A 14,949-nucleotide genomic window follows, 5' to 3' on the forward strand; every position below is an offset into this window, starting at 1 on the left:
TTTTTATTTACTTTTACCTTATATATTTTCTATCATTCTCTTAAGGTTCAGTGATGAATGTTTGGCAGCATACATCTTTTGATGTGCATGCAAACTGTATTCTTTGCCAGAATGCTCTGAACTTCCCAAAACGGTGATTATGTTCTGTGCCCTTGCAGCTTTGAACCCATTAAAGTCCAGCACTCCAAATATACTTAAATTCTGTTGTGACTGCCTACAATCTCTTTCCAGTTCTTTATTGAAATGTATAAGCTAAACTGGCTGACACTTTAAAACTAAAACTGAATATGTTCACCCAGTTCAGAGCAGGAGTTTTGCTGTTTGTTTTAAATGATCTGCTGTGGTCATTAATACCTGGTATTCCAGAGCTGCACAGCTTTCACTTGTGGTAGTAGCATGGAGCTATTTCTTGCATTTTACCCACTTGCAGCCTGTGCTCCTTATTAACTGAAGTATACAAGCAAACAAATTATTTTTTCCTATATAGGGTGGGCCAGAAATATAAACATTTATCTGCCAGCTGGAGAAACACAGCTTTTTCATTAACTGTCAGCAGTGGTGAGGGCAGTTGAATCTAATCATCAGCATTGACTATTAATTAGATTACTTCTACTGTTACAATCTACTGGTCGATGTTTCAAGGGATAAAAGTATATCTGGTAGTCATTCATTTCTATTACCAGTTGAATTCAGTTTGACTGATGAGTTCATTTGCTGAATGGATAACCAACAATTGAATTGGATGCCCTAACCAACATGTGCATTAAGTAATGGGCATGCACTTTGTGCTTTCATTACTATTGTACTTTTTCAAAAAAACAGGTGTTTGCTTAAAACTTTTTTATACGTTGAAGTGCTGGTTCTCACCATTTTAAGCATTTGGAGTAAATATTAAATCATTAGCATTTTAGAATTCAGTGCAGTAGTTAAAAGACAGTTGTTTACATATTAGGACAAAAGCAGGAATTTGCTTGATACAGGTTTTGGATAGTTTTTGGACAGGTTATGGAAATATGGTTAAATGCCATTTTAGGTATCCTAAACTCTTGATCTGTACAGGAACTAAACTGTACTATACAGTGAAACTTATATTACTAACTGCTTGGGGACATCAGCTGTCTTTTCACAGGCATAGACTGGAAAAATCAGGTGGGCAGCGTGGATGAAGGGAGTTCATAGAATGTTTTCAGGATAGTTTCTTAAAACAGCACATTCTGGAACCAACCAGAGAACAGGCAATACTAGACCTGGTATTGAGCAATGAGGTAGGATTAATTGCTAACCTCCTAGTAAAGGCACCCCTGGATAGCAGCGATCATAATATGATTGAATTTTACATTTATTTTGCGGGAGAAACTAGTGTGCCCAGGACTATTATTTCAAACTCAAATAAGGGCAGTTATGAGGGCATGAAAGCAGAGCTAGCTGAAGTGAACTGGCAAATGCGGTTAATCATTGGCAGATATTTAAAAGGATACTTCAGAATATACAGAATATATAAATGCAAATAAGCAAGAAAAACTCCAAGGGGAGGGCCCACCATCCATAGTTAACTAAGAAAGTTAAAGACGGTATCAAACTTAAAGAAAAAGCATATAATTATGCAAAGATGGGTGGCAGTTCAGAAGGTTGGAAAGAATATAAAGAACAACAAAGAATGACAAAAAGATTAATAAGGAAGGAATAGTTAGAGTAAGAGAGAAAGCTACCTAGTAATATAAAGATGGATACTAAGATTTTCTATAGATATTTAAATAAGAAAGAGTTAACAAAGTGAACGTTGGTTCTGTAGAGAGTGCGCCTGGGATTTGATAATGGAAAATAGGGAGATGGCAGATGAATGAAATGGGTATTTTGCTTTGGCCTTCACTATAGAGGACACAAGTAACATTCTGGAAATAGCTGTAAATCAGGAAATAAAAGGGAGGGAGGAACTCAGGGAAAATTGCAATCACCAGGGAAGTGGTGTTGAGCAAATTGTTGGGGCTGCAGGCTGATCCACAGGTCCGGTTTGACTTCACCCTCGGGCCTTGAAAGAAGTGGCTAGTGAGATAGTTGATGCACTGGTTTTAATTTTCCAAAATTCACTAGATTCAGGGCAAGTTCCATTAGATTGGAAAATAGCAAATATATTGAAAAAGGGAGGGAGATGGAAAGCAGGAAGCTATAGTCTAGTTAGCCTAACATATGTCCTAGGGAAAATGTTAGAAACTATTGTTAAAGATGTTATAGTAGGGTACTTAGAAAAATTCAAGTCAATCAGGCAGAGTCAACATGAGAGACAATTTTCCCCTCCGTGGGGGGTGGGTGGGTGGGTGGGTGGGTGGGTGGGGGGGGGGGGGGGGGGGGGGGGGGGGGGGGGGGGGGGGGGGGGGGTGGTGGTGGTGGTGGTGGTGGTGGTGGTGGTGGTGGTCAGGTCCGCGCCACCATTTTGTGGACGGGCCAATTAAGGCCCGCCCAATGTGATGCACACCTGGAAGCGCTGAACGGCTGTTCCCTGAGTCAGGAGTGCGCTCTTTCGCGCATGAGCACAGAAATCTCCATCTGTGCCTCAGAGATGAGTTTTAAGTTTTAATAAAGAAAAAAAAAATTTAAGACATGGCCCCTCATGTGACAGTGTTACATGTGCTGGGACATGTCAATGACCTTTAATGAAAAAAATGTATTTAATTTATAAACTCTTCATGAAACCTCATACCGCCCGTGGAAGAGGTTCCATGAAAAATGCGAAGGCCACCTGGGCTCTTTGCCTGCCTGCCAACCTTAAAGTTGGACGGGCAGTTTTTTCAGCAGCCTTAATTAGTTAATTAATGGCCTTAACAGGCCTTTGACAGTTCAGAGGGCATTCCGCTGACTTGGCTGTGTGCCTGCCGAACTGAAAATCTAAATGACAAGTGGTGACATCAGGATGCATGCCCGATGTCACCCAGCGTCGTTTTACGCCTTGGCGAGCAGGCCCCATGCCCGGTCGCCAAGCCAAAAATTCTCCCCATAGTTTTGTAGAAAGGAAATCATGTTTAACCAAGTGACATAAATAAGTTAAGTGAGTGGGAAAAGATCTGGAAATTTGGAGTATACTGTGGGCAAATGTGAAATTGTTCATTTTGGCAGGAAGAATTAAAAAAGCTTATCTAAATGGTGAGAGATTGCAGAGCTCTGAGATTGAGGGACCTGGGTGTCCTGGTCCATGAATCATAAAAGGTCAGTCTGCAGGTACAGCAGGTAATTGGGAAAGTTAATAAGAATGTTATTGTTTATTGTGAGGGGAATTGATTACGTAAGAAGGAAGCTTATGCTTCAGTTGTACAGGGCATTGCTGAGACCACATCTGGAGTATTGTGTACAATACTGGTCCCCTTATTTAAAGAAAAATGTAAATGTGTTGGAAGCAGTTCAGAGAAAGTTTACAAGACTAATATCAGGAATTGGTGGGTTGTCTTATGAGGAAAGATTGGACAGGTATCCACTGGAGTTTAGAAGAGTAAGAGGTGACTTGATTGAAACGTTTAAGATCTTGAGGGGTCTTGACAGGGTGGATGTGGAGAGGATGTTTCCTCTTGTGGGAGAATCTAGAACTAGGGGTCACTTTTTTAAAAAAGAAAAGGGGCCGCTCATTTAAGATGGATGAGAAATTTTTTCTGAAGGTTGAAAGTCTTTAGAACTCTTCCTCAAAAGACGGTGGAAACAGAATCTTTGAATATTTTTAAGGTGGAGTTAGATTCTTGATTAACAAGTGGGTGAAAGGTTATTGGGAGTAGGCAGGAATGTGGGGTTGAGGTTACATTCAGATCGGCTATGATCTTATTGAATGGCAGAACAGGCTCGAGGGGCCGAGTGGCCTACTCCTCCTAATTCGCATGCAGGTACCTTTATGTTCAAAAAGACCATTATATCTTGTGTACAAAAGAAATTCAGTCAAATGTTGTGTTATTTATTCAGCATCCATAGTGGTAGAGAAATTGCTCTATCCCTGGGTTAGAGCTCTGCAAACTTCCAATCTCAGGGGTAAAGCAGTTTCTCTGCTGGGGCACTGGGTAAAGAGCTCTGCATTCTGCAAATGTCAATTGTTTCACAAAACCCGCTGCCACCTTATACAGGCATGTTTCTCATGTTTTAGGCTGTAAAAGGGCTAGCCCTCACACCTTCCTGTCCCTCCCAGAAACATGATAGGATCCCCCTTGTCCTCACTTATCACCCCACCAGCCTCCGCATTCAAAGGATCATCCTCCGCCATTTCTGCCAACTCCAGCATGATGCCACCACCAAACACATCTTCCCTTCACCCCTTTGGCGGCATTCTGCAGGGATCATTACCTCCGGGACACCCTGGTCCACTCCTCCATCACCCCCCTACACCTCTACCCCCTCCCACGGCACCTTCCCATGCAACTGCAGAAGGTGCAACACCTGCCTCCTTTACTTCCCCTCTCCTCACCGTCCAAGGGCCCAAACACTCTTTTCAAGTGAAGCATCATTTCACTTGCACTTCCCTCAATTTAGTATACTGCATTCGTTGCTCCCAATGCAGTTTCCTCTACATTGGAGAGACCAAACGCAGACTGGGTGACCGCTTTGCAGAACACCTTCAGTCTGTCCGCAAGCATTACCCAGACCTCCCTGTCGCTGGTTATTTCAACACTCCACCCTGCTCTCATGCCCACATGTCCGTCCTTGGCCTGCTGCATTGTTCCAGTGAAGCTCAACGCAAACTGGAGGAACAGCACCTCATCTTCCGACTAAGCATTTTACAGCCTTCCAGACTGAATATTGAGTTCAACAATTTTAGATCATGCACTCTCTCCTCCATCCCCACCCCCTTTCCGATTTACCCCCCTTTTTTTCCAATAATTTATATAGATTTTTCTTTTCCCACCTATTTGCATTATTTTTAAATGTATTTCCGTGCATTGGTATATCTCTATCTTTTAGCCTTTTTCAATTCCTTCACCCCCGCCCCCACTAGGGCTATCTGTACCTTGCTTATCCTGCTTTCCACCCTTAATTAGCACATTCTTTAGATATCACCACCTTCAACACTTCTTTGTCCTTTTTGTCTGTGACATCTTTTGGTTATCTCCACCTATCACTGGCCCTCTATCCAGCTCTACTTGTCCCACCCTCCCCTTAAATCAGCTTATATTTCATCTCTCTTCTATTTTTACTTAGTTCTGTTGAAGGGTCATTCGGACTCAAAACATTAACTGTGTCCCTCTCCGCAGATGCTGCCAGGCCTGCTGAGTTTTTCCAGGTATTTTTGTTTTTGTTTTGGATTTCCAGCATCCACAGTTTTTTGCTTTTATCTTAGCCTAATGAAGGCTGTTCATAGTTAATAATTTGCGAGCACCTGTTGTTTGAGTGCTTTTGCACATTTTACCATTCAAGTTATATGGACCTATTATCTTTTTTATTTTGCAGCTGTCCATTTTTGGGGAGTTTCTGTTTATATAGTTTTTACTATATGTATACATTAAGAATCTACTTTTTAAACATGTAAGTCAGTCTTGAAGCCATATTTGCTGTGCTTTCACTGAACTGATCTATTAATATACAGGTACTACTGTTCAGATGTGTACTTGCCTGTACGTTTGCAACGTGAGGTCATAGGAAAGTTGGGTTCGCTGCGTGCCTGTGTGATCCGTTCATTGTACCACATGTATGAACCATTTCGTGCTCGTATATCAGAAAAACCTGCAATTCCTGAGTCTACTCCAAACACATTACAGAATTGTAGTGTAAGTAGAAACTTAACCCTTTGGTATTTCCCTTTGTTTGGACCAGTAAATTTTGATTAAATTAGAAATCTTTGCTTTTGATTTTAAAACAAAATCCACAGTTCTCTTGACTGGGTTATCTTTACACTATAGTGTGAAATGCGGATTTCCCAATTTCATGCTATATATAGTTATGGAAACTGCCCCATTTTGTTTGAAAACTTCATTAAAAGCTAACATACTGGATAAGTTACTAATGCAATAAAATTGAATTTTAAAAAAATGTTGCAACTACAAAAAAAGTCTTGTGGAGTGAGTTATTGATTGACCTGTGTTCCTGTCCCATACCAAGCATAAAAATCTACTAGGAATGAAGTGCCTTGTGCGATATATTTAAAACATTCACTGGACATGCTTTTGCAAATGCATTTAGCACTAAGCTTTTGATTATTCAAATGAATGTGCTATTTTGAAACATGCCTTTTTAAAATTACACCTATTTCCTAAATCTTGCATTCACGGAATGACAAGTGGAAATTTCTGTTTTAAAGCTGAAGGTTTGTTGAAACTTAATTAAAATGTGCTGAAGAGGGTTTGTTTTCAGGCAACTGTTTGGATTTTTGGTACAGAGCTAATTTGGAGTATTGGGGACAAAATTAGATGTGTGCTTATACTGACTGGTTACAAAATTTATTTGTTAATCTACAACTATCCACGGAAATGTGCAAATCTATATTTGAGTCCATGCATCTGTTATATGATTTGGCTAACAAAAAACATTATCATGTTTGTACACTACTGTGCAGTTACTGAAGCTGCAATTTTTCATTCTTTCCTGTTCTCTTTTCTGTGACTAATATGTGAAGCTGAACATTTCAGTATTAAGCACAATCATATGTTCTGTTTCTAGTGCTTGCTGTACTGGTGCAAGAAGGGAAGTGGAAATAGATCAGACCAAAGATGGGAGTTCAACTACAAATTCAAAAAGCAGGTGTGCAATTGAAGTTTTAAGTTTGTGATCATTGCTTTGTTCGAAAGATGGCGTCATTTCGCTTTGTGCTTTCTTAATTGTAATATAAATGCTTACTTCAGAATCTTTTATATTAGATTTGCAACTATTTTGAAGCCGCATTTCCACTTTTTCCCCCCTATAAATTAATTTAAAGTCTGAATCATTGTGGCATGGTTCCAGAAATTTGGGACACGGCTGTGTGGTAGAATGTTTAATTTCTCTCAAGTTTCTAATAGCAGCTACATCATTCTTAGGAAATGCCAACTGAAGTCCAACTTGCTTCCTATGGAGAGCCATGTTGCTTTTGTTAGGCCTTTGAAGCGTATTTGTAGTTTAATTATCTATAATCAGAAGAAATCTGGAGAACAGAGAGATATATATTTTAGGGGAAGGTGAGCTGCTTCATGGTGATGGGAAGTTGGATCATGAAATTAACAGAATTGCTGGCCAAACAAATTCACTGAAGCGGGTGTTCTCTAATCTAGTTCTCTTGCTAAGCTTTCGAGCTTCTGTTCTCATTCTATCTCTGGTAGACTGTTCCTATGTATAATTCTTGAACTGTCTTTTGTTAACTTCACATAGATATTTAAAGTACTTTACCCAGCTCCCCAATAGGTCAGCAGGTTTATGCAGGGAATGCCTGAGGCCTACAGACTAAGAAAGTTCACATTTAATTTGCCATGAGTTAGCTGACCTTGGCTGGGGTAACAAGTTCTGTTATTAGCCTTGCCACCCCTGGACAAGGAGGTAAAAATTGGTCAGGATTCCCATTTCATAAAACCATAAGACATAGGAGCAGAAGTAGGCCATTCAGCCCATCTAGTCTGCTCCGCCATTAATGAGATCATGGCTAATCTGACAATCCTCAGCTCCTGCCTTTTCCCCATGACCCTTGATTCCCTTCTGATTAAAAATCTGTCTATCTCTGCCTTGAATATACTTAACCGTATACTCACCCAGCTTCTACAGCCCTCTGCGGTAAAGCATTCCACAGATTAACTACTCTGAGAGAAGAAATTCCTCCTCATCTCTGTTTTAAATCATTTAGATTATTATCCAGATGCCCATACTGGAAGCCATGCATTAAGGTGTTTGTTGAACGAAGCATTGAACTCTGTTCTAATATCCCTCAGAACTAAATAATCTGTAAATGTTAATTGTTAAAGCTGCTGTGAACAATGGATTCTTGGACAAGTTACTGGAGGGTAATTTGTACTTGTGCCTCTCTAACACAGCAAGGTATTCACATCTTCAAGAGAAGCGAAGAGAAATTCGCCAGAAGAATTAAATATTTAACCATCGGTAAGCTTTGTAAAAGCAATACTAATTCCGCATTAAATGTTTAGAAATGTTTTGCATTTATGTTCCAAAATTTGCTGTCAAATCTTATTTGTTGTATTGCAATAAATGATTTGGGGTTTGCAGTGGAAACAATTTGGTTTTAAATTGCTCAGTATATGCATATATCACAATTTGTGTCCTTCAGTCTCCCAAGTTAAAGAATGGCTCTCGAAATGGGCTTCAGTTTCCACGACAATATGAACAGGTACACAAGAACCCTGACCAAGACTGCTACTTGTTGCAGATCACCACCCTCAATTTCATCTTCACGCCAGTGGTTATGGGAATGACTCTAGCGTTGGTAAGAGCAAATTTGAATGTTCCAAAGGTGAATTCAAAAGCAAAATAGTGTGCATGATATAGAACAAAATGGATTCGGTAACTGCAAACTGGGAGAATGCTTTCATTCTTTACAAGTGTTACAAAAAAAATGAATTGCTACAGACACCTCCTAAGTGCTCAAAACAATTGTCATTAAGCTCCTAATAACCAATATTAAGAATTGGTTTGGTTTCCCCCCCCTCCTGTTAAATTTGCCAATGAAATGATCACACATTTAGGGATGGTTTGGGGAAGGGAAAGTAGCCACTTTCCAATAAGATATTATCCTTCTAAATCACCCAGTCCAAGCCTTTGTAGCTCAACGGTTGATCTATGTTTTCTCAGGGCTATGGGATAACTGGGAAAATCTCAAATTCCTGTAGTGGAAGAACAGTTTGTTCAGATGAAGTTGAAAATGATTGGTTCATCCTAATCTTCAAAGTTATGCTTAATGTGACAGTTTTTTCCCATAGGTTATGGGTTCTCTCTCTGCCCTATATTTCTTATACTCATAACTAGCTTTTTTAAGGATATCCTATCAAAATGGATTTGGTAGCTACAAGTTGGGAGAGTGCTTTTATTATCTCAACTCTGTACAAGCGTTATAAAAAAACATATTTAATTGTTACAGAGATGTCAAACACACCCAAGTGCTCAAAAAGATTGTGTCATTAAGCTCCTAATCAATAACATACCGGTATGTAATCAAGATAGCCCTAAAATCAACAGCACTAGTTAGGCACTGAATATATCATCCAAATGCTTTTGTGCACATGCTGTGGGACACTGTTCATTGTTTTAATTTTAAAAACTGTCTCCCCGTCTGGTTTCTGAAAAAATCTTTGGATATAAGAATCGGACACTTCAGCCACTCCAGTTAGAGATCTAGTAACAACAGATGCAAATACTGCTGCAGTTCTGTCATATAGAATTGGACCAATTGGAAAGGAGCTTAATTGACTTGCCTTTCTGTTTAACCCTTGCGTGAAGCGGCTCAAATTTTTGTTTTGTTTAAACTGACTTCAACTATTGGGTATTAGTTTAATTCTGTACAATGGTTATCTATAAATAAATCCGTTTGATACTTAAGTCTGCTATGGAAAAAGTCTAGTGTGACAGTTTATTTTGTGTTATGAAATGGGCATGGTGGAAACCCTCCATGTAAGTTGAGATTTAGAGGTTCCTTATTTATCTTGGACTTGCCATCCCAGATTTTTTTATGGTTCCTTTAAGTTGTAGGAAGCATAGGGTTCTTATTGGAGTTGACTTCTGCGCTAGTCATGAGAGAGAATAGTTGTGGAAGCCCAAATGTGAGCACTTGATTTTTGTTTTGAAGGAATAGTCACATTATTTCTGAAATCCAAACCATTTTCATCAGAATTTATTGGAATGCTGTCCTTATTTATTATGTAGCAAGTTACACAGCTGTCTTTCTTCCATTACAACAGTAACTGCACTTCAAAGGTACTTAATTGGCTGTAAAGCTCATTGGGGCATCTCGAGATTGTGAAAAACATTATAGATTGCAAGTCCTTTCCTTTTCTCTTGCAGTTTACAATTAGTGTGAGCACTGATATGAGGCACCACCGTGTCAGGATGCTGTTCCAAGACTCCCCACTTCCACATGGAAAGAAGCCAAAAAAGGACCAAGGACTCCAGGTTATCTTAGACCCTGTGCATAGTGTGCGTTTACTGGACTGGTGGCATCCACAGTATCCCTTTTCTGCCAACATTTAATACTATTCCCCACTGAAGCAACATAATGTGAAACTGCTGGACAAAATTTGGGCACTGGAAAGTGCTTTGCATGGTAGACATGGGAGATGAGTTCAGTTTTTAGAGCAATGACTTATGGAATTTTGAGATTCATATGTTTCTGTTATGTCAAAGGTAGAATTAGCAACTGAAGTGTAAAAGTTGAGAGCTGAAGTGTTAACACTATTTGGAGCCCCAGATCTGAGAAACTAGAGAAAATCAATTTAATGTTTGAATGTAATTTATATAATGGCAGTGCTCAACATTACAACTTTCTCATATTAATTTTTCAGAATGTCTGAAATGTGGTGTAGGCCAGTTTTCTCTTGTCTTGTAATTTATGGAATTGTTAAACAATTGCAGCCATGTGCAAATAAAAGGACAGTTGCTTACACACAGTTACCTCACCTAGGGTGCACTCATGCAATATGTGTTTCTTTGGTCCTAATGGCAACCAATATAAAATGTTTTCTTTGTAATGCGTTCCACTAAAGACGGCTATAAAATAAATCTGCTGCACTAACTAGAAAGTGCTTTGTGACTGCTGAGGATATTAAATTTAATTCGGGTTAAAAATCACAATGTATCTCAGATGATCGTCATGCATCACAAGAAAAATTGGTGTACGCAGTTAGTTTATTCCCTGGAAAATGTTTGTATAGAACACTCTTGAAATTTGACTTTCTTTGCCCTCCTCACCCCTCCTATTTTAATTCTAAAGCATCAGAAATGGAGTAAAGTGAAATAAAGCCTTAGCTTTTGTTTTGTGTAACTTGGGAGAGGCAATGTTTACCAGACTATACCTAGAGTAGGGATACTAATTTAGTCATCAGCCTCAGAAATGAGCAAAAGGATTTTGAATTATAAGGAGGTACAATTGAATATACCCACTCAATGTCTGGGCCATTATTTTTCTAATTTTGCTTGAAGTACAATAGAGAGATCTGTGGAAATCCATCAGCTTTTTAATTGCAATGGTACTTTGAACAATAGCCTTATCACATTTTTGTAGATAGTGGGGGAGGAATTCGGGCGGGTGGTGACAATATGTTCATTGATCTTCTCAAAAAAGTTAAATTTAACATTTTACTTACTATTCCTGCCCAGTGACAGTGAGTGGCTGCTGTGCACAATGTGAGAAATGCTGATTTTTATGATTTCATAAAAATGGCTAATCTAAATTGCAAATCTTGTTTCAATTGCAAACCTGTTGCTTGGTGCAGTTCAATATTCGAACAGGAACATCTATTGAGCTACGTTTTGTATGATTTAGTTTCCATTACTTAACCTGCTGTCTGAGTCCTTTAAAGACTAGAACAGTTTGGAGACCGAACATTCTAATGATCTAACCTGGACATGCTACTTAAATGAAGTAAAAAAGGAAGTTAAATTCCAAGTTGGCATTACATTGCTAAGCATGATTGAATAATGTGTGAGTGGGAAGTATGCAATTTGAAGATAATCATTGAATATAGTATCATGGATGCACATGAGTCGAGTGTTTCTGGTTGAGAAATTTGAATACAACAGGGCATTGCTTTCTCAAGCAAAACTGATTTATGCACAGAACAATTTCAGCTCGCTTGGATTCAATAACACAAATGTTTCAGTGTAGCCTAAAGCTTGCAAGTTAATGATTTTTTTTCCTCCAAATGGGCACTTAAACCAATGTATGAAAATGTAAAAGTTGAAGTATTTTGAGTTTCTCTGTTATTGGTGCTTCTCGCAAGTGTAGTTTGTGCTTGTGTTGGGGTGATTTTGAATTTGTGGGCAGATTACAGATGCAGTGGTCCCAAAACAGTATGAAATGTGCACAAAATTCAGACACGTGTTTATGTCTGTGCTTATATATGCAGATTTTCTAAGGTTAGGAGATACTATTTGGCCATTGCTGCATTTCATCTAAATGGACTTGTTCTCACAATTACTGCACTAAGCTTCTAATTGTGATGACTTAGTTCAGATTCCACCTTCTGCTACAGTAACTAATTTATCCAATATAGGTATTTACATAAAAAGAAAGTTCTTGAATAGAAAAAAAGTAACAATTTTATTTTTAAATGGTATCCTTTAAAACATAAACAGTACATTGAAATAATGCAATTTTCAGTTGGGAAAGATGAAATGTTTGTAGATTAAAACTGAAAACTGTTAAATTCTGGTGGACATGAATTTCCTGCTAGCTACCTAATTCCTGTATTACATTCTTTTTGTAATTTTACTAAAAACAGAAACTTGCTTTTGGTGAAATGTGGCTGATTGCTCATAAGTGCAGGCACTTTGCAGAGAGGAGTAGGGCACAAGTTCCAAATAATTTGGAGAATTCAATTTGCAAACATTAAAGCTTTCTTTTGTTAGAAGTGAAAACCAGGTCCCCAAGTGTAGCACTTTGTCCAGGATATTCAAACAAGTTCTCTTGAATAATATGTCTCACATGAAACTTGTTTCCTCCAAGAAACCTAATTGCTTTGATGATGTCTTTTTAATATAAATATTATTTTGCTGATCCAGTTTTTGCAGTTCAAATAGGAAGACTCAAACATTTAACAATTAGCAATCAAAAGATTTTTTTCCAGTAATATATGCTTGACTTACATGTTGGTAGTGCATTTTGAGTTACAAGAGGATATATTGATGCATTTTTCAATTGTGATTCTGCATTCCAATTTTTCTGCTGTGACATTTGTGTTGAGACTTGCCTATTATATAACCATAAAACTCTCCATCATTTTCCTTTAAAGTGATGGGGAGCCATTGGAGGAAGTAATGAAGTATGATCATCAAATATAGCTGTAAATAGAATTGTTGAAAGTTGATTTTAATACCTTTGCCCATTTAAAATTGAGACTTGCGCACTTGCGTAAATTGCCCTCTTTTGATGAGTAAATTTGCTGAGATTTAATGCATTCTACTGAGTGGAAAATCAAGTGTGGATAAAATACTGGTGTAGACCAAAATTATACCACTGTTGGACATCTAATAATGCAGCAAGACCTACTTATAATGAGGCAGAAATCCATGAATTATATTCAAAGCTGTTCATTTCTACTCGAGCAATATATTGCTATTGTCCTGTAAAATATAATTCAAATCTACTGAAATATATCCTGGCTCCTTCAAATGGACTTTAAGTAAATGTTTAACTTGATGTAGGTTGACAACTGGTGAGCATGGTTGCCTGAAATAATGTTCTAGATTTATTTCTTTCATAATCTGAGATTCTAATGTTCAATTTTTTTAAAGAAGTAAAAACTTGGATTTGACGTAAGTTGAAATGCTTCTGTGCAAATCTAATCCAAAGATGGAACAGATTGCATTTTTACTCTGTACAATTTCATGAGCCCAATAAAGTTTGCGTGAAAGCTTGTAAATTCTTTGGTCTTTGCTATAAGGTATATCAATGCATCTCAGAATAGAGCATCTTGCAACACCTTCATCAGAAGCAGCCCTAATTTCCCACTGAAGAAACCTAGTTGACAAATTTCTGGGCCAGCAGCTTATTGAAATATATTGTAGTTCTTCACTTTAGACTTCGGTTTAAATAATTTTTTCGTATTTTTGAAGGAGAGAAAATGGATGTTTTCAAGTAAAAATGGGAGAGAAAATTCAATGTTACACACCACAGAAGAAACAGCTGAACACACGTTTGCTTCATTTTTACAGCTGTTATGGGCACACACCATAGCAGGTGTGACCTCTGTCTCCTGTAAACTTGGGGATGCCCTCAACAGTAGGATGTTTTATTACATTAAAGATGCTATACAAATACAAGTTGTTGAATAAACATTTTATAATCAGTTACTGATAGTGATCCCTAGGTGGCAGACTGTTACTGTTTCAAATACCTTTTCTTCCCGGGTTACGGTATTATTGAATATATGTTCCGCAAATCCAGTTGAAGTTCAGTTTTATTCTGTTGAAAGATTTCAGAGGACAGGCCACAAATAAAAGATTGGGTGTTTTGTACTATAAACCAAATCAACTACCATGGGCAAATGCATGAATGTAGATTTTCAAGTCTGAAACATTGTGTCCTGATACCAAAAGGATATACTATTGAATTGCTGTAAAATATATGGAAGCTTTTTTTCTTCAATTCATTAATGTTGTCTGATGGCTCAGCAAGTTTGCTAAGTGAATGACTGAGCCCTTAAAATCATGAAGGTCCATGTTTTAATCAGTGACATTGAGTTCAGCCCCTGTTGCACACTCCATATCCTAGCTACTGACTCCATCCTTGGCAGTCTGAGATTAAACCAATCTGTTTGAAACATTGATGTTGCATTTGACCCCAAGACAGCTTCTAATCTTATATTTATACCTATTTCCACCTCTAACGTCGCCTGACTTTACCCTGTCTTGGCTCATTTTCTGCTGAAACCCTCATTCATGCCTTTGTTAGCTCTAGACTTGATTATTTCCACTCCCAGCTGGTCTCCCACATTTTACCTTCTGTACGTTTGAGGCCATCCAAAACTCTGTTGCCTGTGTCTTAACTCGCACCAAGTCCTGTTCCACTGTTATCCCTGTGCTCATTGACCTAAATTGGCTCCCAGACAAGTAATATCTTAATTTTAAAATTCTCATCCTTGTTTTCAAATCCTTCATGGCCCCCCTATCTGTAATGTCCTCCAGCCCCATAACCATCTGAGATATCTGTGCTCCTCCAATTTTGACTTCTTGAACATCTCCGAATTTTAATCCCTCCATTATTGGTGGCCACACCTTCAGTTGCCTAGACCTTAAACTCTGGAATAGCCTCCCTACATCGCTCTGTCTCTGCCTACTTTTCTCCTTTAAGACCCTCCT

At 38.3% G+C, this 14,949-nt stretch overlaps 1 protein-coding gene across 1 annotated transcript in view; it reads left to right on the forward strand.

Moving 5' to 3' along the window:
* tmem183a (transmembrane protein 183A) overlaps positions 1-13,511 on the forward strand; it is a 28,485-nt gene extending 14,974 nt beyond the window's left edge. Inside the window, exons 5-8 of the mRNA XM_041195861.1 lie at positions 5,552-5,732; positions 6,622-6,702; positions 8,210-8,365; positions 9,937-13,511. Coding sequence (XP_041051795.1) covers positions 5,552-5,732; positions 6,622-6,702; positions 8,210-8,365; positions 9,937-10,122 — 604 coding nt within the window. The 3' untranslated portion in view covers positions 10,123-13,511. The remainder of the gene's footprint in view (positions 1-5,551; positions 5,733-6,621; positions 6,703-8,209; positions 8,366-9,936) is intronic.
* Positions 13,512-14,949: the final 1,438 nt, after the last annotated feature.

Source organism: Carcharodon carcharias, chromosome 9, assembly GCF_017639515.1.
Source record: "Carcharodon carcharias isolate sCarCar2 chromosome 9, sCarCar2.pri, whole genome shotgun sequence".
Taxonomy (NCBI): domain Eukaryota; kingdom Metazoa; phylum Chordata; class Chondrichthyes; order Lamniformes; family Lamnidae; genus Carcharodon; species Carcharodon carcharias.